Source organism: Apodemus sylvaticus, chromosome 16 (genome assembly GCF_947179515.1).
Source record: "Apodemus sylvaticus chromosome 16, mApoSyl1.1, whole genome shotgun sequence".
In the NCBI taxonomy this organism is placed as follows: Eukaryota; Metazoa; Chordata; class Mammalia; order Rodentia; family Muridae; genus Apodemus; species Apodemus sylvaticus.
Window position 1 is genome coordinate 36,975,787 of NC_067487.1, and position 24,645 is coordinate 37,000,431.

General features: G+C 40.7%; 1 protein-coding gene across 4 annotated transcripts in view; it reads right to left on the minus strand.

Annotated features, from left to right (window-relative positions):
- Positions 1-371: 371 nt before the first annotated feature.
- Dab2 (DAB adaptor protein 2) overlaps positions 372-24,645 on the minus strand; it is a 52,813-nt gene continuing 28,539 nt past the window's right edge. For 2 of the 4 annotated variants that reach the window (XM_052159667.1, XM_052159666.1), the window contains 14 exons: positions 22,836-23,017; positions 22,149-22,288; positions 20,286-20,384; positions 18,020-18,151; positions 17,214-17,294; positions 16,508-16,534; positions 16,210-16,263; positions 15,755-15,817; positions 10,531-11,184; positions 9,383-9,536; positions 4,751-5,386; positions 4,177-4,283; positions 3,644-3,711; positions 372-2,179 (listed from right to left, as the gene is read on the minus strand). In XM_052159667.1, the coding sequence (XP_052015627.1) occupies positions 3,649-3,711; positions 4,177-4,283; positions 4,751-5,386; positions 9,383-9,536; positions 10,531-11,184; positions 15,755-15,817; positions 16,210-16,263; positions 16,508-16,534; positions 17,214-17,294; positions 18,020-18,151; positions 20,286-20,384; positions 22,149-22,288; positions 22,836-22,926 (2,301 nt within the window). In that variant the 5' untranslated portion in view covers positions 22,927-23,017 and the 3' untranslated portion in view covers positions 372-2,179; positions 3,644-3,648. The remainder of the gene's footprint in view (positions 2,180-3,643; positions 3,712-4,176; positions 4,284-4,750; positions 5,387-9,382; positions 9,537-10,530; positions 11,185-15,754; positions 15,818-16,209; positions 16,264-16,507; positions 16,535-17,213; positions 17,295-18,019; positions 18,152-20,285; positions 20,385-22,148; positions 22,289-22,835; positions 23,018-24,645) is intronic. The other 2 variants (XM_052159668.1, XM_052159669.1) reach the window with 2 other exon arrangements.

Sequence of the window (24,645 nt, forward strand, 5' to 3'; positions counted from 1 at the left end):
TCAGACTGACCCCTACATATGGGTTTTGTGTGGGGTGAAACATGACTGAATAAGAGAAGCAAAAGACAAAGGGCATGAGCCAATACTGTCCAGTGACCATCATATGACAGGGTTTGGAGCCACGCCTACCTACCACATCTGATAAAGTCACAGGAAGGGAATTCGTGCTGTGGGTGTGAGAGGGACTGACCTTGAAAAAGCCTGGATAATTTACTTGTGTTTTTACATCACAGGTTTCCGCTTTCTCTTATTGTGACAACCCCAAATGTGGATGATTAGCAGGTTCTCTTCTTCTACCTGCTGTGTTATATACCTTGGAACAGTTGGTCCAAAAGCAGGAGTCAAATACCAGAATGAGCTTAACAGTGACATGAGATTTTTGTCATTCCAGTTTATTGAATGAGTAAATTTATAGCTTTATTTGCATACAGAAAAGTGCACAGGAAGACAAGTACGTACAAAACTGTTGTGTGGCTGATCATCACTTTCAAAAAATTCAACTATCTAGAAAGAGTTACCTCCAGTTTAGCACATCTTCAGGTATTTGGAATTTTTAAAGTATGATTTCAAGTCTGTGTTTATAACAACTGAGTAGGAAGTCAGACAGGAAAATAAAAGAAACATATATCATAGATAATTAATGATTAGCGTTCAACAGAAACCCACAGGACTTCAGCGTGGATTACTTGGGGCTAATCAACAGAGGCTCACAAGGCTGGTTCCTTGTTTAAAGACTGAGCAGTCATTCTCTTCCAGCGAAAGGTAGGTAAGATTGCACTCACACCCACAAGAACCTGAGCATTTTGGGTCAAGAGATAATATTAAAAAAAAAAAAACCCTCAACATAAACTAAAGAAAACACAACTTGGCAGGAACAAACCCTTCAGCCCCGTATACCAAAAGGCCTGAAAATGAAAATCTACTGTGTATGTCTCTGAGGTTATGAGGAAAATATTGCCAGTAGATTTTAATGATAACCCCAAATATTTGTCCATAATTGTGGCTTCAGGAAAGTTTTCTGGTTACTTGGATAAAGGCCTAGTCATCCAGTAAGGAGCCTGTGGGTGTGTTTGTCACAGTCACATTTAGCTTTCAGAATACAGTCCTTTATTGCTGAGCAGAGTCCAGTTCCTATACTGTTTTAAATTGCTCGATGAAACTTCAATCTAAGAAAACAGTCCCCCAAGTCGTAGGGACGCTGAAGAGGGTGCACCTTCCAGAAGTCTACCCCTGGACTAACAGTGACTGGAGTGGGTGTATGCTTTTTGCCTCGTGAAAAATCTGTTCCTGGTAAAGAGTGGGTATTGTTTATATAAACCCAGGAGCAAAATGAATGGAAAGAGAAAGAGAGAGAAAGACAGGGAGAGATAAATTATGCTTTCCTCTCATTTAAAACAGCCAGCAAGAGATTAAAAATGGTATAGCCTAGGTCCTGGGAAAAATCACCAGAAGAAAGAAAAATTATACTTTTTTTTTAAAGTAATGCACACAATAATCATCTTTATTGAGAAAAAAAATCACATGAAATAAAATCAGGATCTTCAAGGAAAATGTAGGGCATAATGTCATCAGGGTCAAACAGCTGCAAAATGTCTGGAATGATAACAATGTGGGGTCCCGGGGAGAAACTGTTTTATTAGCTTTGAATAATCCCTTATGTTTTGAGTTAGATCTTTTTCTTCTTCAAGTCAAACAAATGTAATCAATCGCCACTTGGGGCGAGATTGGTAGATGATATAATGAGCTGAGAAACGATGTAGGTTTATGTTGCACGCCAGGAACCCCAACTGAGAGCTATGAGGATTTGGACACTTACTCAAGGCAGTGTGGTATTAAGGGTAAAGATGGCCGCACCTCTCAAGGGGAGGGTAGAATGGAGAATATTCTGGAAGGTTCGAGGGGGCTCAACAGACAAGGATTTGGTAGGGAAGCTACTTCATTTATATTGGAGCTAGAGAGTTTAGGAACTTAATTTATGTAAAGCCATAGTTTCAGTTTAGTTTTAGCCTAGACAGAAAGTGAAAGGCGTATTACAAGTACAAGAGGCCAAGACACACAGGGTAACAGGTAATACGTCAAAGCTGGAGCAAGGGTAGAGGTCAGCCCGGTGCTGGCTCTCTGCTTTGTCCTTGACCAAAGCCAGTCTTTTGCCCATCTGCATAGTCAGCATTATGGCTTCCTAGAGAAACATGGAAAATAATGGTTAGAATATTTGGGTTGAATTATCAATGTACAACACAATAAAATGTTATTTCCAGATGTTAGTGATACTATATCCTAGAACTGATCTGAAGATTGAACAAGACAGTAATATACACCAGATATGATAGCACATATGGATAACCTCAACATTCAGAAGGCCAAGGAAAGAGGAGAATGGTTCAAAGCTAGCCACAACTATATAATAAGATCAAGGCTAGCCTAAAGGATGGAGTGTGGCCCTAGGCCATCTCTATCTGTGAGGAATTATCTGGATCCAAGTAACTGGACTGGGAAGAGCCACCCTAAATATGGGACAGGAATCCTTGGGATGGGATCCCAAAGTAAAGACGTGAAAGCAAACTGAGCAGCCTTCACATCTCTTTGTTTATTGGCTGATAATGCAAGTTCCTGCTGCTATGACCTTTTTTACCCTGATGGACTTGAACCACAAGTCTTTCACTTCTTGGGTCACTTCTGTCAGGTTTTGTGTTGCAGTGACATGACAAGTATGTTCCCCTTGAACATGAATCCTTTTAAAGGCAGGTCTGGGAATTTAACTGGGAGAGGACTATATTCATGAAGCCCTGGGTTTTATCTCCAGGACTAGAGAAAACTGGGTGTGGTGGTACATGGCTGTAATCCTAGTACTTAGGAGGTGGAGGCAGGAGGATCAGAGTAAGGTCACTACAGAGAGAATTTGAGGCCAATCAAAGAAATATGAAACCTTGTCACAAAACCTCACACTAGTCAGAATGGCTAAGGTTAAAAACTCAGGAGACAGCAGGTGTTGTGAGGATATGGAGAAAGAGGAACACTCCTTCACTGCTGGTCCATTGTAAGATGGTACAACCACTATGGAAATCAGTCTGGCGGTTCCTCAGAAAACTGGACATGACACTTCTGGAGGACCCTGCTATACCTCTCCTGGGCATATACCCAGAGGATTCCCTGGCATGCAATAAAGACACATGCTCCATTATGTTCATAGCAGCCTTATTTATAATAGCAGAAGCTGGAAAGAACCCAGATGTCCCACAATGGAGGATTGGATACAGAAAATGTGGTATATTTACACAATGGAATACTACTCAGCAATTAAAAACAATGAATTAATGAAAAATGAAAAAAATAAACAAAAAAACCCCAAAAAGTTAAAAATATATGTTCTATTGAATCTATTTCCATATAGAACTGAGGTATTAACAACACAAGCTAAAAGTGTATACCTCCTTACTAGACTATTGTTTGTAAAAATTACTTTTAAAGTACTCATTATTATTAATTTACCAGAGCACTGACTTCTATATCTATTACTCTTAAATTACACATACCTAACATCTTGGCAATTCTAAAACTAAAATCTCACACTTTCCCCTCTACATCACCGTCTCTCACCATCCACCCACTGCAAGGACAACACTAAGTATATTCTTCCACTTACAGAAGCTAGGCAAAAGGATTTCCGAAAGGGCTCCTGTGGGCATCAGAAGATGCAGGCTGAGAAACCACCTAGGAGTTGAAGCCAACACAACAAACACTGTTATAGCCATAGCAATAACACATTACACAACCTCAGCTTCCTTTAAGCATCAGTTAGATGGTAAGCCAATCAGACAATGTTCAAAGTCAAGGCAGGGGAGAATTTAATTTGTCTTCTTCAACTTGGAAGAATTGTTTTTGATGAATGATCAATGGGAGATTAAGAATTTTAATCTTCAAAGTTTCTCAAGAGACTATTTTGATTCAGCTTCTCTCATCAATGTTTTCCTAAGACAGATTAAATGAAGCACATAGGAGGGATTTTGATTGTATTATTCCTCAAGTTTGGGGATGACAGTGCCTGTGAAACGTAATCTCACCCCAGCTTGATGGGATGTTTATACTGTGAAGTTTCCTAAGAATGTCACGGCCAAATAGGCATTCTCATCAAAGAGTTAATGTACGTGGCATGTGCTTCTAGGATTTGCTACTTACGGAGGCGTTTGATGAGCTGAACCCTTTGGAGAAAGGGTTCTCATGTGAGTTGTCAGCAGACTTGGTACCCGAGAGGACACCTTGTCTGGGGGCTGGCTTTGGTGGTTCTGGAAGGCAAAGAACCCAAGTCATTAGTAGACAAGTTTTGCTCATACACAGCCCATGCTCCCTGGCTGGCTTAGCTTTGAAACTTAGTTCTTTACACCAGTGAGCTAGAAATCACCACATATACCAGGACTCTCTCTATTCATCCCAGAACAGAAAGCTACATATGTATACTATCTGAAGCAGAAGACACAACTCCCTTCCTTACAGCCATGATATATGGGTTAATCATTCAGCTCTACAAAAGTCACAATCCACGTTTCTATGGCTCTTGGAGGCCCTCTTGAGAACAGTCACTAGAGCATTGGGCCAGTCCCTGGGATTGGCTGAGGTAAAGGGCTCTAAGGTGAAAGGTCAAGTTACTTCCGCAGCCCTGAGTGCCAGAGGAAGCAGGAGGTAGACTATTGAAAAAACTTTCCTCTGAGCTCTGGATGGGTCTGTATGTTGGCAGGTAATTGAGCCAACTTACCATTAATCTTGCTCAACAGCTGATTGGCATCAAAATCATCATGGTCTACATGCTCCTGAGGAATGCCAACTTTATTGTTGAAGTAACTGGAGAAGGCGCTTGAAGTCCCAGAGGGAGGCGTCTCTCCCTTCCTTGAGGGTACAAGAGGTGGCTGCCGCAGCTGCAAGTCCTTAAACATTTCTTTCACTTCCTTGACCTCTTTATCCCCAAGGGGGTCTAAGCCAGTGAAAGCATCACTGGGAATGTCCTTTACTGGGCCATTTCGGGGTGGTGGTTGAGGAGGTGTGGCCAGAACAGAGGACATCATAGGTTGAGGAGAGGACTGGGTGGACATGGTGGGAGGTGGAAAGATAGTATTACTCTGAAAAGGATTCCCCAGAGGGCTTGTGGATGACCAAGTGTTGGGTGCCACAGATGTGGTAGGACACCAAACTGCAGGGGTGGGAGGGGAAGCTGGGCTTGCGAATGATGGAGGCTGATTCCAGACTTGGACTGCTGGGGTTGTACCAAAAACGAGTGGCTGACCAAAACCCTGGGGCTGGCCAGTTATTATGGCTCCTGGTACCACAGTTGTCGAAGGACTGTAGACAACAGGTGTCCAAGGTCCTGCTTGGGGGGGTGTTACTGGGACAGTACCTGAAGGAAGAGGGAGAAAGAAGTTATCAGGAGACAAGCTTGAGGAGGATTCTTTTATTTTATTTTTACGACAATGACGACGACAGCTCATTGCATGAAATAATGGGCTTAATTGTGGGCATTTTCAAACATCTATATAACGTGCTTTGACTGTATTCATCCTTTGACATGGGTTCTTAAAGTTTAAAAAGCATGGCTTTCTGGACGTATTTGTAGAGCACTCCCAAGGCAAAATACTTTATGACATTTTGAAGCTGGCTCAGAAATAGTGGCTCTAAGACATTTAAACGACTCAGAAGCTTAGCTCATTTGGCACTGTCTAGCTAGCCTTCAAATGCTGGGTCCATATTCTTTCTACCACACCTTTTACTTTACTTCTTAACAAGAGGAATACACCCAATAAGATCCTAATCATGAAAACCAAAAACATTTATCAAACATGTATTGATGTACCCTGAATAGAATTTGCCAATAGCAAGAAGGGATTTGTCAAGTGGACAGATTTAAATATGCAAATTACAATGAATATTAAGTAGTTGATTAAGATAACCGGCTGTGTCCAGTCATTATTTTGTGTTTGCATTTAATGGTTGGTTCCTGGTGAGCACTTATGGAAACCAGCTGTCATGAATGGACATGGGACCTCAAAAAGTCTCTCCTGTTTCAAAGTCTCCCTGATTTTTGAACCCTGCCAGAGTTGATGGAGCGATATAAAGGGAAGATAAAATTATGTTGAGGCTGACATAGTTATAGACTTTTACATACAGAAATGACGGAAAGGCTATTATCCTGGGAAGCCTGCTGCAAATAAAAGTGCTTCCTGCCATGTGTCACTCATTGTGCTTTGCCAGAAGTCAGGGAAGAGCAGCTATAAGAAATGTGGAGGAGATAAAGCAGCATAAAGCAGAGCCTCTCCCTGGGGAGCAGTGACCTGAGTCAGGGAATGAATATTATCTCCAGGGTCTGCCTCCCTGTCTTGTGTTCTTCGGGATGTAGGTACCTCATGACAACCCAGGCCTGTCCGACCTCTGTTCTCTAGACAGATTCACATCCCGCATCCTGCTGTAACACAGGACATTCTCTCTGTTCTTCCCGTCTGCGTTAATGAATCAGAGAAAACCACCGTGGAGCAAGACCAACGCGGAAAGCATCCCACAGAGCACAGTCCTGCCTCATCCTCAACCGCGGATGCTGCTGTTCTGCTCGTGAAAGCTTCTTGTTCTGAGAGTGAGAGCACTGCATTCATTTTTAACTGCTTCCATCAAGAAAAGGCTTCAAATCGGGGACAGGAAAGAATGGCTGTTGTGGGTTTGCTTTTTCTTTTCAGAATGAGAACTTTAAAAGTGGGATTCAGGGGCTGCTCTAGGGATCTCACTCTTAATCTTTTTGGCATTTGATTCTTCCATGAATGCTGGCATCAGGCTAGAAACACATTTGCTCCGTTCACATAGAAGCACCACCTCACTCAATCAACATGACTGTTGTCTCAGTGAGGGAACTAAGAACATAATCAGATCAGGAAGCTAGCAGTCCAAGCCTAGACGGGCAAACCCACACACACAGCACCTTATTCTCCCATTCTGACCTCTTCACAGCAAGGCACAAGCATAACTACTATGCAGTGATAAGCTCATCCACATACTAACTTCATAGACACAGAAGCCAGGGCTTGCTTGCATTCCAGAAGAGTCAGAAAGACCAAGACATGGCCTGTCTTAGATTTTCTACTATAAGCCTTAAAAGTGGGTTTAATTTTAACAAAATTATTGACAATGTTTCAAAATAAATTAATATTGTGAATGGAAGGAAGGGTCATTTACTAATCATTTCAGCCATTTAGATGTAAATAAATAAACTGGGAGGTAGTGGCTCATACCCTTAGTCCAAGTGCTTAGAAGGTAGAGGCAGGTGGATCTCTGGGAGTTTTGAGGCCATCCTGGTCCACAGAGTGAGTTCCAGGATGCCAGTGCTACACAGAGAAACCCTGTCTGAAATAAATAAATAAATAAATAAATAAGAGGAAGTATCCGTTTATCACCCTTCATCCTGAACTACTTGCCTTTCCTTGTGAAACTGCTTAAGTTTAGCCATAGAGAGTATCAATGGGAGTGCCATTCTGACTAAAGAACAATATTACAATATTTGCCAGGAAGTAAGCACTTGGCAAGTCTGCATTTGTGCCAGCCTTCATTCCTATCTCCCAGATGCAACCCATTGTGCTTCTAAGACATTTATGGCCCAGCTAGAGAAAGTACGGGCAAGGACTGAGGAAAAATGAGAGTATGGGCATAAAGCATTAATTTTACTACCTTCCGAAGCTAGATCCAAACACAGGGTACAAGTCAGAGCCGAGGGCTCAGCTTCCTGTAAGCCTTTTACCCACCCCCAAGATCTCCAGAGGAGACAGTTCCCCAGCTGGGTCCAGCGGAAGCCAGACCTACAACCTTCCATGGTTTGGCTGAGGATCACTGCCAATGGACAGGGGCTACACTGTGGGGCTCAGTTTGAGCTCCATGTCCAAACTTGGAAGAATCATCAGTATTCTGCAGTTGTATACCCCAAGGCCTCAACAGGGGCACCTCGCCAAAAAGCTTCACTTCGTCTGAATAAATTAACAGTTATAAGGTCCAGCTGTATCTTCAGGCTGACTTGTTAAATATTGGCTCTAAGAATTCTTCAAGGCATTGCCATTAGATTACAGAGCCCCGGGATATGATCTAGTCACAGGCGCTGAATGCAAGTCCTCTTGCCTTTCTATGGAGTAAAGACACTAGCTGTTTCACCATGGGTATGGGGAAAAGAACAATGTCCAAAGGGAGACCTCCAAAGGGTACAAAGCATTTAAAGAGTCTCTTGGTGCTGTAGCATCCAGCAGAAGCCTGGAATCTACTGGCTTCTCATACTCACCTGGATTTCAGTCACTCAGCAGGAGTAACATCTCCTCATCCCTACTCCTAGCATGTTTAGACGGACATCATGGTGGACACAAGCTGCTCTCCTTTGCAAAAAAATGGCAAAGGAGAGAACAAAAGAAAGAGGAAGAAAAAAATACATCGCGGTGGCTGATTATGTAGAACATATGTAAAGCCATGATCACCATTCCAATTTTACCAAAGGGTCAGAGAGTCCTTCTTGATTCATGGTCCCCCACTTCCCAAGTCGGATCCTGTTTGAGGTTGCACAGGTGCCAAGGAACAAGCAGACAAAGGGAATCCCCAGCAGGATGGCAAAGACTATTGCTAGGGTTTCTGAAACTGAACTATGGAGCCTGAAAAGAGCCAAAGGCTGTGGAGAAAGAGTAACAGGACCAGCCTTCAATCAATGTCCCTTCATCAGTATCTGTGGCAGAGGCTCAGTGGATCTGGCAAGCCAGAAATACATCTTAAACCCAGCACATGCCACTGTCTAATAAAACTCCATCCATGCTCCTTCTAGAGTCAGCTTTTTTTTTTTTGTAGTAATTTACCTTCTATTTCTACTTAGACGCTCTTCTAGAAAAAATATTGATTATGAGTTGCTAAGATATAAGCACTCAAAGCCAGATAGGCTTACTCAGACCTAGGTGGGGGAGCAGAGCCCAGAAGTCAGGCAGAGTTTTTCTTTATGACTTAGCCTTGTTTCAAGCTTAACCGATACCCACTCTGGGGCTTATAAGGGGGGTCTGAGAGGAGATAGACCTCTATCTATCATCCCAAATGGCATAGAAAGTATGCATCCTCCTAGGTGTGCTACTCAGACAGTCCCCAAGGCTCCCTCCATTTAGCTCCTTTTAACCACTGAAGCCAGTAAGACTTCAGAATCCTTTGCAAAGCCGTTCCGGGACAAGCATTACTGAAAATGGACTTGCGGTCTCAGAGAGCTGACAGGGGTGTGAGGGGTGCTGCTTGACATCTACCCTTTGTGCCCACCAACACAGTAAGTGCGCCTTCCTCCCCCACATCATCACTATGGGTGGTGGTAGCAGTATCACATTTAATTCCAACTCTCGCAACTTACCTAGACCTACAAGGGGCCCCATTGGGGCAGGAGCGCTGCCTTTGAAGAGATCCAGAAAGTTCGACTGTGGGACTGAAGGTTGTCCTGTGGGAGACATCTGGCCTGGAGGTTCTGAGGCAAAGATGTCTGAAGCAAGCAAGTCATTTGCTGAAGACTGACAAAAATGGAGATGGAGCGAGAAGGGTTATTCAGCAAGGAGGAAAACACAGCTTCCGTCTGTCTCCTACTGTTCACCCAAAGCTAACAACCATGGAAAGGAAAACCTACTATTACTGGTGAGTGGTTACCTCTATCAAAGTAAATAACAGACCAAAGGTGAGGTGGGGGTCGGGGGCGACAGGGAGAAGACACATGACCGCAGGGGATAGACTAGTAGAAACCACCTTGGACTTGCAAAATGAAATCTACTGTTCTCATTTTATCCTTTTTGTGTCTGTCTGGTCTCCGTATTGGCTAAAACTTGAAGCTGGGGAAGAAAGGGTAAGATAAACTTCCTAAGTCATTGCAATCGTTCCGTTTTGTATCGGTTTCCATGGAGATGACACTACCTTCATCATTAGATCAATCTGCACATCCCTATGAGCGCTTTAAAAAAAATCTCCTACAGACGCTGCACTTGGAGTCACTTCCGAATGAAGTTGGCAATAGTGGTCGTGAGAGTTTCCAAGTCAATGGGTTACTCAATCGACATTTACGTTTAAAAGAGGAGACAGACTTGAGAATTTTACACCACCACCATGGATGCCAGTGACGAGGGGTGTGCAGGACGTGTCGTTAGTGTGCGGACAAGGGACAAGGCAATCACAAGAACTCTCGCCCTCCCGTCCCAAAACGTGACAATTAAACTTACCAGAGGAACAGAAGCATAGCAGCATTAACAATGGAAAAAAAAAACAACTTGTGTTTAGTTTAGTATTAAGTGGCAAGGCATGCAAACGGAAAGCAGATATGGCAAACACTGCTGGGAAGCTAAGGAAGGATGTTGGCTAGAGGGGCATATTCCTGAAGGATCGCTGTGTCTCATCCCACCTTCTACTTCACAGCCACACAAGAAACTAAAAAAGCAGCAAGGAGGAGAGCTTGCGTCACACCACCCTTTGGTACCGAGCATGCACTCTGCTAATGGATATGCGGAAAAGACAATTCACCTTAGCAGTCCTTCTGCCTCTTCCTGGTTTGGTACTTTGTGGAGGTGGGATAATGGCTATGGAGTCATGTGCTGAGGACTGGACAGAGCTTTCCAAGTCCTGCTTGACGCCATTCGGTACCGATAGTCCTTTGGGAGGGCTTCCCACAAAAGGATTCGGGGAAGATTTGATATGGAAGCCGTTCTGTTCTCTTTCAGATACCCCATTTTGAGTTCTCACTGCTTGCTGCATTTGCGAACTTGGATAGGGCCATGGGACTCCCTGAGCTTCCTGTTTGCCAGTCCGGTTAGAGATCTGGTCAAATTGCTGACCAAAGTAATCAGTATCACCGTTCAGGGGCCCTTTACTCTGTGGAGTAGGCAAGCTACTCGGATTCGCTTTCTTCTGATCTGGAGATGTGAGAGAATCGAACGAAGAGGGTGCCGATTGGTCTGGCTGTGCAAAAGGATCATCACGGAAAGGATCAGGATTAGGGGTGGGAAAGAAGTTGAGATTGGCAGAAAAGGCATTTTCAGGCAAGAAGGGTGCCTGAGGCTTTGGTCGAGGGAGAGAACAGGAGGTGACTCCATTTGTTAAGAATGGATTTTCTCTTAAAGAGTTCTGATTGGTGTCGATTTCAGAGTTTAGATCCACTAACAGGATATCTTTGCTTTCCTAGCACATTTGGGGGAAAAAAGAGAGAGAAAGAAAGAGAAAGTGTTAGTCCATGTTATAATCCAAATGAGAAAACTACATCAAAATGACAAGGATTTCTAGGATTCCTATTAGAACTTGAGACTATTACCATCTCCCATCAACCTCCTACATATTTACTAGCTATGAGTTAGTTCCTCACCAGGCTTGTGAGCTGTAAATTTCCATGGGGTCTGTCTTTCCTTTGGTGAAATCATGTTAAATTCCTAAAAGCCCAACACCTTCAAACGGGTTGGGTTCATTATCTGCATTGGTCCAACTGATTTAAATTTATCTTTGATTTAATTAAAATTTACTCTAAATGGTCTGAATATTCTGTTTGAACATATGAACTGACTTCAGAAACCTGGTTCAGCTTCCTACCTGAGAAACACAGTCCACAGTCCTTTGAGTTGTGGAAGTCTCTAACTAATTACTTCTTTCAAGGAACAAATTAAATGGTTAATACTCAAATGTTCATCACGTGTGTATGTGTATAGTGCCTGGAATTGAACCCAGGGCTTTGATTATGCTAAGTAAACATTCTACCACTGAATTATATTTTACAGCTCTAGATTTCATGGTTATGGTTGGGTTGAAGTTATCTCTTTCCTTTCTCTGGGGGAAAACAAGATTCTCCCTTTTCATCTTGATCTGTAGGTCTGACTCTTTGAATAGACAAAGACCTTACTAAAGTACTAGCCAAGCGGGACCTCTCATGTTTACCATTCTCATCCAATCTTGGACATACCTGTCATGTGTGTTCTTCTGAACAAGACAGTCAAAATAGGGATGGCATCTAATCAATCACACCCTAACCTCACATTATTACAGACATATATTACATACATAACCTACATATTTTTGCATAGTTCCTGGTTCCTCCGTTGTAGCAGTGGTCTCACCTATTTAGCATTAAAATCAGCTAATAACTAAGAAAAAAATATGGGTTTAGGGTGGAATCTTCAAAATATGCAAAACACATAACTGTACTAATCCCATTTCTTCTCTGTTATATGAGGAAAAATATAGATGTTAATTGTTTGGTTTCTTCATTTGTCTTATGAAAATTGTTACCATCAAAGCTACCAATTGAATTGATTTGACATGTTTTTATTCCAATTCATAACTAATTATGACTTACCCTAGGAAAGACCTTTTCAACTGACTTTGATCCATTAAATACTTAATTATGTCAGCCATAGATTATAAGCAATAAACAGTGTCTGGCTGGAAAGGAAGCTTATGTAGACATCTAGCATTAACCTGGGTGGAGTACTATTTTGATCTCTGGGACAAACACAACTTAAAAGAAATCACAACTTTTTAAACTAATGAGGACAAAAAGGAGTTCAAATGTCTCTGTCTGTTAAACAAAGAAAATGTTCCATTTCTCTTTTGTGACCATATAAGAGGCAACAAAATCAGGCCCAAACTATAGTCTCTCTTTTTAATCAATTTGGCTTTTTTAACTGGAAAATATAAAATCAAATTTTCTCTTTTCTTTTTCTTTTCTTTTTTTTTAAGGCTGGTTTTCATTTTACAACTAGAAGTATTCATCACAAGAAAGAGCTTAAATTTAAAAGCTTTTAATCAAACAAATGAATGGGAGACTTCTTAATGAGGGGATCTTTAAGCAATCAAAAGGTGGGGGTAAGATCCATTCAGGGAGCTTGATTTCAGAGTTTATTTGTTTTGAGCCACCTCTCAGCATAGTTGGGTGTTCACAGCTGGCAGAGTTCTCCTTTCCAGACACTTCAGAAGAAGTTCTTAAGACACCAAACAGGAGCCAATGTTAGACTTCTGAATAGTCACCCTACAAGCAAAATGTATATAAGGCTCTCCTCAGGTTAGGTCTGTTGTTGGTCCAAGTTTAAGAGTCTAAAAGACTAGATAGAGTGGATGGCCAGAAGACCCTTTATCTGCGCCTGAGGTCAGAGCTTCATCAGCGCTTTGTTGGACTGTCGGAACCTTCGGCATTCTTGCCTACCACTGAGCACCTTCAGACAGCTGTGAAAGCGAATCAAGTCACTTCAGCAAGGGGGTGAGAAGGGGGTAGCTAGCTTCCCAGCAATGGTTATTAACCCAGGCCTCAACCCACTGTTGGCTTCCTGCTATTCCTTATGTGCATTAAAATCATCTACTTCACATTGGTTTTCAGACTGCTGCATGGCAGGACCTCACCTGCTTTTACCTTAGACACTACATTGTGTCCTGTATGCTTCAATCACCCGGCTCAAATTCAGATTTTTCTTTATTCTTTTCTTATTGATACTTCTGTTTCTGTTATACCTGTGTCTACCCTGTATCATGTTATGATGGCTATACACATACATATAGATTTACTATTTAAATTTTACCCTAATCTAATCCTCTCATGTCATGCTTAATCTCTGTGATGCTGGATCATTTCCTGTAGTCTTTGAAGTGGTCTGGTTTTTAAAGTTCAAGATCACTCACCTCCTCCATTTCTGTTTTCTCTCCTTTTTGCTTGACCTGTCTTTGTGTCTCTGTGTCTTCTTTCCTCCCTTCCCTTTCTCTTTATTTCTTAAACAGTGTGAAAGATGATGCTTCTATCATTTTACAAAAAAGTTATGTTCTAAGGGATGCCAACACATTATTTGAAGTGCGTAAAAGTTCTGTTCACCAATTTGGGAGAAGCTACAGCCACTTGGAATAACTAAGGAAGTCTAAGTAATTTAGACTTTTCCCCCTACAATTCACATTTTCCAGAGCAGTTGCTATAAGAATTGAAAAAAAAATCTAGAGTATGCTAGTTTTACTACTCAAAGAAACATCTATTTTGTGACCTCTGAATTTGGAGTCAAAGTGAAAGAACATGTTGCCAAAATCTAACCAGCACACAATTAGCCCTGTTAGCTTAAAACAACAACAACAACAACAACAGCAACAACAACTTACCAGATATTACCTACTTTGATTAACTGTATTATTTTTTAAACTAAAACTTGAATTTCTACAAATTAAAAACATTTTTAGTTTGCAAGGAATGGAATATAAAAATAAGGCTCCTCCCAGCTGTTTTTCACTACTGGAATGCTTCAGAAGTACACAAAAGCCAATTAAGCAGTCAGCGCCTTCTTGCTTCTTCCTCTGAAATTCCACTCATGTCTTGAGAACCTTCCTCTCCCTTGGAGTGCTTGTTTCAGAGTGACATTTAGGAAGTAGACTCCCACAGATATCGATTTCCTTCAAGAAAGGAGCTACTAATAAAGAATGCCAAGACTGCTGAAGAATCTGAAAGAGCTCAGAACTACAATGGTCCTTCTGGTATCATCAGCTAACCTAACATGTCAAAAATCTTACCCTGCAAACAGTTACGAAGCATTATGAAAAATGAAAGTCCCCGTGGACAAGTGAGTAAGGAAGGACTCACTATTTGTAAGACTATCCAGTAGTTCTAACTCCTCTATTGTAGGCTCTATAAGGACTTTGAGATGGCACCACACAGGTATACATAGTAGAATGTACACAGTCCATGCTTGAGATGTGGGGTTTGCAGCACTCTGGGAAGAGAGGATCTTTCCCAGTCTCTCTCTGACTCACTTCAGTTCCTGAAATCTTTTGCAATCATGAAGACTTACTCGATAATTTCTTAATGTGGGAAGTCTTAGCCAGCCATATCTCCCATTATTGTATAGATACTAATCCTCTCCCCCATTATTGTATATGTACTAACTCTCTGATCATGTAGTTATTGCCTTGTCAACCTTGAGGCTCAAGTCTAGGAACTCCCTTCTTTGGAATCAGTATCCGAATCTGCACTCTGGGTGAACATACTGAAATTAGCATAATTTAGTTGACCCTGTCACTAGCGAGCTCCCTGTTAGCCAGAATGGTTGATGATGAGACCAGTGTGTATCTTGATTGCTGCTATGCCTTGCCAAAGCAGGTGCTCAGGAAACTAGGAAATAAATAGTAGAAGCTGATGGAAGTCATTCAAAGACATGAATATTTCTGTCTGAGGTCTGTCTTATAGAAGATCTGAAGAATAAGTCACAGATTCATCGATAAGTAGGTTTGCTATATCATAATTCTCTATAATAATGGGCAATTTTCTAAAACAAAGAGACTTTTGTTAGTCATCAAATGAATCTTAGTTAACTATTAATGTCAAACTCATGCTGCTGAGTTGGAAAAAAAGAAAAACAGAAAAAAAAAATGAAGAAGCTAAGGCAGTTTAGGATTTATCTTTTAACAAGTATACCTTCTGCAAATTGACTTATGCCAAGAATTACAATTCAGCTCCTCCTTCTGATCCCAAGTTATTACCAAGAAGGATTATATTGACTGCATAGTAGCACAGATTTAACCTCTGTGTTATACTAATATACCTGAATTAGTAATATAATAGTAGGTTCCTATGGTCACTTAAGATTCAAATTATTTTCCTAGTAATCACTTCTATTTCATGAGGAAAAATCAAGACATTCCAAGTTTTCATGAAATGTTCAAGCTCTCTGGTTCATTGTAAATTTGGAGTATAGATGTTATTTCAATTACATTGCAAATTTAAAAATGAGACACTTACTGTTGGACTATTTAGGTCAGGAGGTGTAGACATGTCCCCAAACAAATCCATCTGGTCAACACCCTTAAAAAAGTATTTGGATTAGATTCAGATGTGTCTACTAAAAAACGATTACTTTGTCTATCAATGTAATTGTTTGTGTCCTAAAATATAGAAAATAGTTGTCATGATTGGATTGTAGTTGATTTCATACATATTTGATATTAAGCTACTTATGTCAGGAAGTGTAGGCTTGTTCCCAAGCATATATCTCTGCTCAACACCTTAAAATACTACATTAGATTCTGGTGACCTACTGGGAATACTATGTTGTAGATTAATATAGATATTACATGAAAACAGCATCCCAATTGAACTTTCCTATGGATTCAATATAGGTCCAGTATTAGCAACATCTACAGGAGGTAGAAACCCATGTGCAAATGCGTAAGAGTCACAAAACATCCCAAACATACCAGTTTCAGTTTGTTAGCTTGATCATCAAGGGTCATTAGAGCCTCACTCCCATTCTGAAAATAAAAGGCAAATATTAAAGGGTTTAGTTGATGAAGTAGCCCCATTGAATCTATTTCCCCGCCTGATTACCCCCATTAAGCTGTTACAACTTGGTCTCTAATACTGTAACTATTTATCTTCTGTGAAAAGACTGGCCCCTAGCCCAGAGGATTAAGTCATGAGGGAAAAGTGCTCTTGTGGATAGCAAATATGGCGTCTACACATCATACTCATTACAAGAAGTAAGGAGCAGTTTACCTCTTCTGCTTTGTTGGCTTCTTCAACCTAAAAGGAAAGATGCAGATTCAATGAGCTTGGGAAGATAGTTGATAGAGAAACAAACACATCTTTATTCATAGGTAAAAGGAAGAAAATCTTGTCTATTTTACTCTGTGTTCCCCCTCCCCCTTTCACATAGATACTGGATTTGAACACTTTCTAAAATTAAGCTAGGTTGCTGTGGTGGTTTGAATAGGAATGGCTCCTATAGACTCATATGTATGAATGCTTGACACATAAGAGTAGCACTATTAGTAGGTGTGGCCTGTTGGAGCAGTTATGGTCTTCTTAGAAGAAGTTTGTCATTGGAGGTGAGCTTTGAGGCCTCAGATGCTCAAGTCTGGCCAGTGTGACAGTCTCCTGCTGCTGCCTGCCAATCAAGATGGCTCCTCCAGCACCATGTCTGCCTGCACGGCACTATGTTTCCTGCCGTGATGTTAATGGACTAAACCTCTAAGACTCTAAGTCAGCCCCAATTAATTTTTTTTATGAGTTGCAGTGCTTCACAGCAATAGAAATCCTAACTAAGACAGTCGCTCTGTCAAGTCCTGAAACTGCTCCAAATGTTGTAAGGAGTCAGAGACAGCAGATCAGATGTTCCTAACACAAAATCCTACCATGTCCACTAAACATGGCCCTGCATATAGTTTTCAATCCAGCAGAGAGTCTATCAAACAGTACTTGCCTTTTTCTTATCTTCTTCCTTTTTCTTTACATTATAGATAACTTGAAAAAGGTCTTTAAGATCGACGACTAATGGTTCAGCCTGAAACAGAAAGCATTAACAACATTTTTTTTTCCCTGAGACAGGGTTTCTCTGTATAGCCCTGGCTGTCCTGGAACTCACTCTGTAGACCAGGCTGGCCTCAAACTCAGAAATCCTCCTGCCTCTGCCCCCGATCCCAGTGCTGGGATTACAGGTGTGCGCCACCACTGCCTGGCAACATTTAGTTTTCATCGTCTTTCCTTGCCTATATTCAGTTCATATATATAAATATATATGTGTATATATATTTACATTTATACTTATATATATGCATATATATTTATATTTATAAGTAATTTCTACATCCCTTCCCTGATTTACAGAGGACTACCATCCTCGGATAACGAAAGGACACAGGGTTAATAAGTGTTTCATTAATGTTAAAAACATAGCTCCTACAATAAAATTTTTCAAGTATTCAGACGAAACAAGACGTACCATGTTGATTTTTAAAGCTTCTTTAAGGTTTCTGGGAATAATTCAATACTGTTCTTAATTCATTGGTAGCATTAATAGAAAGTCTATACTCACAACTCTTTTGCCACACACGAGTATCAGTAACATTTTAAATAGATTCTTAGACAAACATCATTCTCTGAATTATAATTGACCTAAAGATCTAGTGTTGGTCTGATGAATTATTTCCAGTATATGTCATTAAATAACAAACACTTGTATTCTCAACAGAGGACCAGTTCCTAGGTGTAGTAGGTTTTAGAGCTTACCTGTTGCCCTGTTTTTATGGCAAAAAATTGATGCTGGCCTTCTCCTCCACAGACATAACCAAATGCTCTGTTGTCTGTCACATCACGAGCAATGAAGGAAATCTTATTTACTGGATGTTCATGCTCAATTACCTTAAAAGGGAACGTAAAAGAACAACACTGAGACGTAAAGAATGGACTTGTTGGCCATCACAGCTGGCTGTCAGCAACAAATGTGAAGGGAAATACAAAGAGCTTAAATGTCTTTTGAAGAAAGACATTTTAGTCTTTGGTTCAAGACTACATCTAGATTCTTTTTTTTTTTTTTTTTTTTTGCTAAAAGAAAGGATAAATAGAAAGCAAAAGGAGAAAAACATACTTTCTACTTCTCTCTCTCTCTCTCTCTCTCTCTCTCTCTCTCTCTCTCCCACCCCAAAAGATAAAATGCAAGCCACAAGGGAGGACTGAGGGGAGCTTCAATCGTTTGTGAAGTTAAGGGGGAGCAGGCAACCCTTGAACCAACCCAAGTTGAGCTGGGTGTGATGTGGCCTTTATAGTCCCTGGGAATTTTAGGCAGGGCATTATTATACCTTATCACTCCAAGACCAACTCAGGCAACACAACAAGATAGTATCTCAAAACCAGCTGACCAGCTGCACAACCAACTGAGTGAGCAAACACCTGTATCAGAGCCACTCCCCGCAATACAAGAATGACAAGAAGAAAAACCAAAATAAAACAAAATTTCAGGAGGCCTATCTTTCTGAGCAAATCACAAAGTGAACAGCTTAACTAAGCCGGTGGATTGTCCATAGGGACTTAGACAACAACCAAAGACCCTTCCTGTGTTTTCAGTAAAATGGCGGAACCCAGTAAATCCTAGAGGCAGGAAAGGCCATAAGCACATTTAGCCCGTCCTAGAAGGACCTTGTTCTAAGAAGTCAAAGGTGACAGATACTCTTTTGGTTTATTTCCTCTCTCCCCCAAGCACCCTTTCTCTTGATCCTTTTCAGCCCACATCAGAGTTTAACTATTCAAAGATATCTGTAGGTGGCAAAATGTGTCTTGAATTTTATTTCCAAATGCCTACAATCACTGAAAAGGTAGTCATGTGATACTTCTCAAGTGTTGAGTTCCATTTGACAGCTACACTTTAGCCTACAAGACATTTAGAGCTGTCAAAAGAAGATTTTTTTGCAAAGCAAAATCATGTTATATGGTTTCTTATAGGTGTTATTAATCTATATTTATCATTTTATGTATATATTAAAACTAACTTGCTAAAAGGGTTCATATTTGAAGAAGAAAGGAATAATGCTTATGAGAGAAGCCTATTTCCATTCTCTGGAGGACTTGAGATAGAAAGTTATCAAGGGCTGAAGGATATTGATAAGGATAATGATACCTGAGAACTTAAGGACCAGCAAGCTGAACGGACAGTTACAATGGCAGTCTGGCCCTAAGTCTTACAGACATGTTGCATATTAGATAATGGGTAACAGGGCTGGAGAGATGGCTCAGTGGTTAAGAGCATTGACTGCTCTTCTGAAGGTCCTGAGTTCGATTCCCAGCAACCACATGGTGGTTCACAAACATCTGTAAAGGGATCCAGTGTCTTTTTCTGGTGTGTAGATAATGGGTAACCCTCAGAAGGGTTGGAAAGGCATCTTGTCATAGTCTTGCGATGTATAGCAGAGTTAGCAATGACATTTATTCTATAGAACATCTACCATGTTCTATAGAATAAAGGAAAAGTGCCACCGAAGATTTGAAATACTATAGCTTTTGTGTACTGATCAGAGTAAAGTTAACAAACTAAGAAGAAGCAACACCGATTCAGTGATAGAACAATAGCTACCACAAATGGAAAAGAAATAAAGAAAAAACCCTAAACAGCCAGCCAAGAAAGCTACATCTGCAGGTTGGGAAGGACAGGAGAAAGAGAGATGAAAAATCTTCTAGAGGTTTTGAACTAGCTGCCAAATTCATGTGTGATCAACATATTAAAATAAGCTAGGTATTAAGATCAACTTAGTGTAGTCTGAAGTTCAAAACAAATACCATGCAACAGAGGTAGCACCTGTGATTAGAGTCTCATTCATGTCTCTCATAGGAAATGAAGTTCAAAATAGGATACCTTGCCTCCTCTGTTTTTATTGTCTATTTTGGAGTAGTGCGTGGTGTTTTTCTTTTCAATACTTTGAGGAAGAAAAGGAAATTTCTTACTGGAAATCAATGATGGTCAGACTCAGGTGGTCACCCATTGCGAGCAAGCACACATTCTTACCCCAGTTTTCTCGTCAATAATTTTTATGCCAGACAGGGAAATGTTGACCCAGATTCTTTGCTTGTGTTGTCCCTGAGAGCGACCAGCTGCTGCCATTCCCTGGTGAGATTGAAAAAGTAAAAGAAATGTATTTTAAAGTATTCTGTAATAACTCTGATGACAGAACTTAGAAAGACAAACTGCTCTGCTTTCAGCTTGGACGGCATCTGTGAAAGGAGCAAGCACCTTATTGGATGGTGTAGAAGATATATAGATTTCTTCTAGGGAATAGGAATGTAGGGCTGGAGAGATGGCTCAGTGGTTAAGAGCACTGACTGCTGTTACAAAGGTCCTGAGTTCAATCCCAGCACCTACATGGTGGCTTACAACCACCTGTAAAGGGATCTTCTGGTGTGTCTGAAGACAGCTACAGTATACTCATATACATAAAATAAATCAATCTTAAAGGAAAGAAAGAAAAGGGGCTGGAGAGATGGCTCAGAGGTTAAGAGCACTGTCTGCTCTTCCAGAGGTCCTGAGTTCAAATCCCAGCAACCACATGGTGACTTACAACCATCTGTAATGGGATCTGATACCCTCTTCTGGTGTGTCTGAAGACAGTCACAGTGTACTTACATAAAATAAATTAATATCTTTTTTAAAAGATGCCATTTTAAGGAATGTAGCTCAGTGAAACTGTGCTTGCCTAATATGTATGCACTCAAAAATTTAATATCTCTAACACACACACAAACACACACACTGACACTGGCTCACCTAAACCTTGTACTGTTTAATTAGGTTCACATGGTAGCATAGCACAGAACTTGAAATCCTGAAGCACTGGGCCTGGAGAGATGGCTTGAGTTGGTAAAGCATTGTCACACAAGCAAGAGCACTCAAGTGTGATCTCCCAAGAACCCACATTAAAAAGTTGCATGCTGTGTTATACACAAGGAATCTCAGGGCTGGGGAGGTGGTATGCCCAGACCTTGCTGGGCAGCCAGTTCAATCAAAGTTAAATGGGAAGCTTTGAGTTCCATGAGATACTCTGTGTCAAAGAGTAAGGTAAAGGAAAATTAAGGCGGGGATTCATTGCCAACCTGTCCATACTCAGGTGCACACATGCACAAGAATAAATTCACGAGTAGACACCTCTATTTTATCTAAATACTTTCTCAGTCAATAGGCACTCTGTGACTTCTTTTTAATTTTTTATGTAGTTTTTATTGCTTTGGAATATGTATATGTGTGTGCTATACATGTGAGTGGAGGTCAGGGAATGATACTACATATCTTTCCTGATTGCTCTCTCCTTTCTACACTGAGGTAGGGTCTCTCATTTGAGCACACAGCTCACTGATTCTCTGGTCTAATCCAGCTTCTCACAGGGATACTGTCTCTGTCTCTAGATACTGGGATGTAGATGGGCTGCCACATTTGCATGGGTGCTGGCAATCTAAAACCTTGTCTTTACTCCTGGAAGGCAAGTGCCTTCCTTATCCATGGTGTCAGCATCTTAGGCCCTAGGCTGTGTCTTCCATGCAGAAGACCTATCCCTACAACTGCCCGCAGTGTTTAAAATCACTTCAGGATGGAAAATTTAGGGATGGGGCTTTGCTTATCTAAGTGCTGAGTTTACCTACAGGAAAAGGTTCCCAGAATCTTGCTATCCTTGGTGAAAAAAGGGATTCTAGAACAGGACTCAAAAGATGCAGACTAACCCTGGCTTCTCTGAAAAGAAAACACTGGAGGATCAATGTGTGAATAGAATTAATGTGAATAGAAAATCTTTTCCAATAACATAGACATGTGTTGGTGAGAGCTAATAGAATCCTTTCCTCCAGACACTTGGGTGGACAGACAATGACTTCTTCCGCTTACCTTGAGTTTCATCATAGAATCCTGGCTCATTTTGTCTCCTCTTGCATCGGGCACGTCATCAATACCGATTAGCTTGGCCTTGTACTTTACACCATCTCCTTTGAACCTGGCCAACAGATACTCGTCTGTCTTTTCAGAACCTAGGAGGTAAAATGAAGCATTAAATATAAATAGCTTATATTTAAATGTCACCCTTAGGTACGATCTCATGTGCTTGGTATCCATCTACCACCCACAAATTGAATACTGTAGATCATGATTATACTACATTTGAACATAGATGGGAATTCCACTGTCTTATTCTCTTGAGCAGAATCATGTTTTCATAATATCAAGTGTAGAATTGAGAGTAACAGGAGACAAAAAAAAAATCAAAGCAAACAAAAATCACTTCCTCAAGATACAAAATACATGAGAAATTCTTGAGAATGCATGAATAGGGAATTGAGAATAGTTGTGGTTATACAATCAATCATATATTTAAACAAAATAACTATTTGAAAGACATATTAAACAGAACGTTATGAAAATTTCCTAACTAGACCTAAGTTGGTACAACCAGAGATAGAGAAACAACTATACATGAGACAAACTAATCACTGTGCCAAAAAGAAAAAACAAACATTTATAACTTGAGACTGAGCTCCTGTGGCAGCCAGACAACAGACAAGAGTTGTTTGTCCATACCTTTCTTCTTTTCCTTCTTTGATGGTGCTTTCGGTGCAGCCTGTTGGTCAGGCTGACCGTTGGTTGTGCTTGTTTCTGCTTCGTTAGACATGACAGGAAGGCAAGCAGAAAACCCAGCAGCAGACACTCACAAATACCAGGCAGTCCCCGATGGGCAGGTCTCAAATGGACACAATGCACACCTGAGGGTAGAGGAGAGAGATGGCGATATACAAATGTAACAAACCTGATCTCCAACCGCCCATGGCCACAGGGGCCAGTTTGTTGTCTGTCCATGCTTGTTAACTGCACACCCTTGAGAAGCTTGCCAACCCTTCTCTATTAGAAGGGAACTTGGAAAGCAGGGCTGTTCCCTTTGAAGCTCCCAGAATGGGAAAGGATTGTCTGGTAAATTTTCCTTCAAGCATTTGATTTTCTGGTAGCATTTAATGATTACCTAGCTCAGCAACTTGTGTTAGAACTTTGGCATAAGAATCTATAATCAAAGATAGGGATCGCAAACTGGTTAGGTTTCATAGCAAAATGGAAACATACCTCCTGAGCTTGATAAGATTGTAACTGATGTTGGGAAGTGGATGTTAGGAGTTTCCTTATGCATAAAATTGCTTAGATTAGGCAATTGTGGTCTAGGGAGACAGAGGAGAACTTGCCACCTGGCTTGTATCCCCAGGACCCCTCGAAGTAGAAAAGAGCAGAGCTATTAGTGATAGATCTAAGAATCTATTATTAGGATTCTACATATGACCTCCAATGCCATCCATATAAGCACTGTGATTTAAATACCTCCATGGTTGTGTGTGTGGAGGGGACAGTAATGTTAGGAATCAATCTGATGAGGCACGTAAGTCAGACTCAGAAAGTTAACCATTGCATGTTCTCTCTCATATGTGGATATGATATATTAGAAGAATGGGACTTCTTTGTGGAAGGAGAAGAGGGGAAAACAACAGAAGGAAACATGAGGGGAGAAAGAAAATATCAAATATTTCTCTTTTATGTGGAGTCTAGCTTTAAATAAATATATATAGGTCTAGGTCACATATATCATGCATATATGGCATGAAATATTGAAGAGGAATAGCTAAAAGAGGAAGAGAAGTAGCTTGCAGAAGTTTGTGAGGGGGAAGGTGGTAGGAATAACTATGAGCAAAGTGTTACAATCTATACATATAAAACTGTCATAATAAAACACATTATTTCAGATACTATTTCAAAAAATCAGTAATATAAATGACTTCCATTTCTTTCCATCAATATGCTTGTTTTTCTGAGAGTTTATGGGTGTCTCTTGTACAATTCATTAAGTATATTAATAAATGTCTTTATGGTATTATTCAGCATGAGTATCTTTCCAAACAGTTGCTTCACAGGCTCTTTCTAAGGCCTCTCTGTGTATTACAGTAGAGAAAAAAAGCCACTGCAAAGCACACAGGGGTAAGCTAGTGTCGCAAAGCTTCTTTTACCACATGGTATTCAGTTTCTATACAATCTAGAGGAACTTGAAAGGGCGGACACTCTAAAACCATAGACCAAAGGTAGAGAAGACACACTATTTGGTTTAGAAGCTTACTCTAAACTGTCTTTGGTCTGGGACACTCTGTCACTACAGAAGCCTTCTTCATTCTGTACTATGTCCCCGATGTGTGGCAACACTATGGACTAGACCTACCACATAGGAATACCTGCTGTTTTGTAGTTATGGAAGATTTAAAAAAAAAAAAAGTCTTGAGTTTTTCTCGTTTAACTCTTAGAAATCCTCAACATCCCCGTATTATGGGATTAATTAATCTTCCCAAGGCACAGAGGTTTC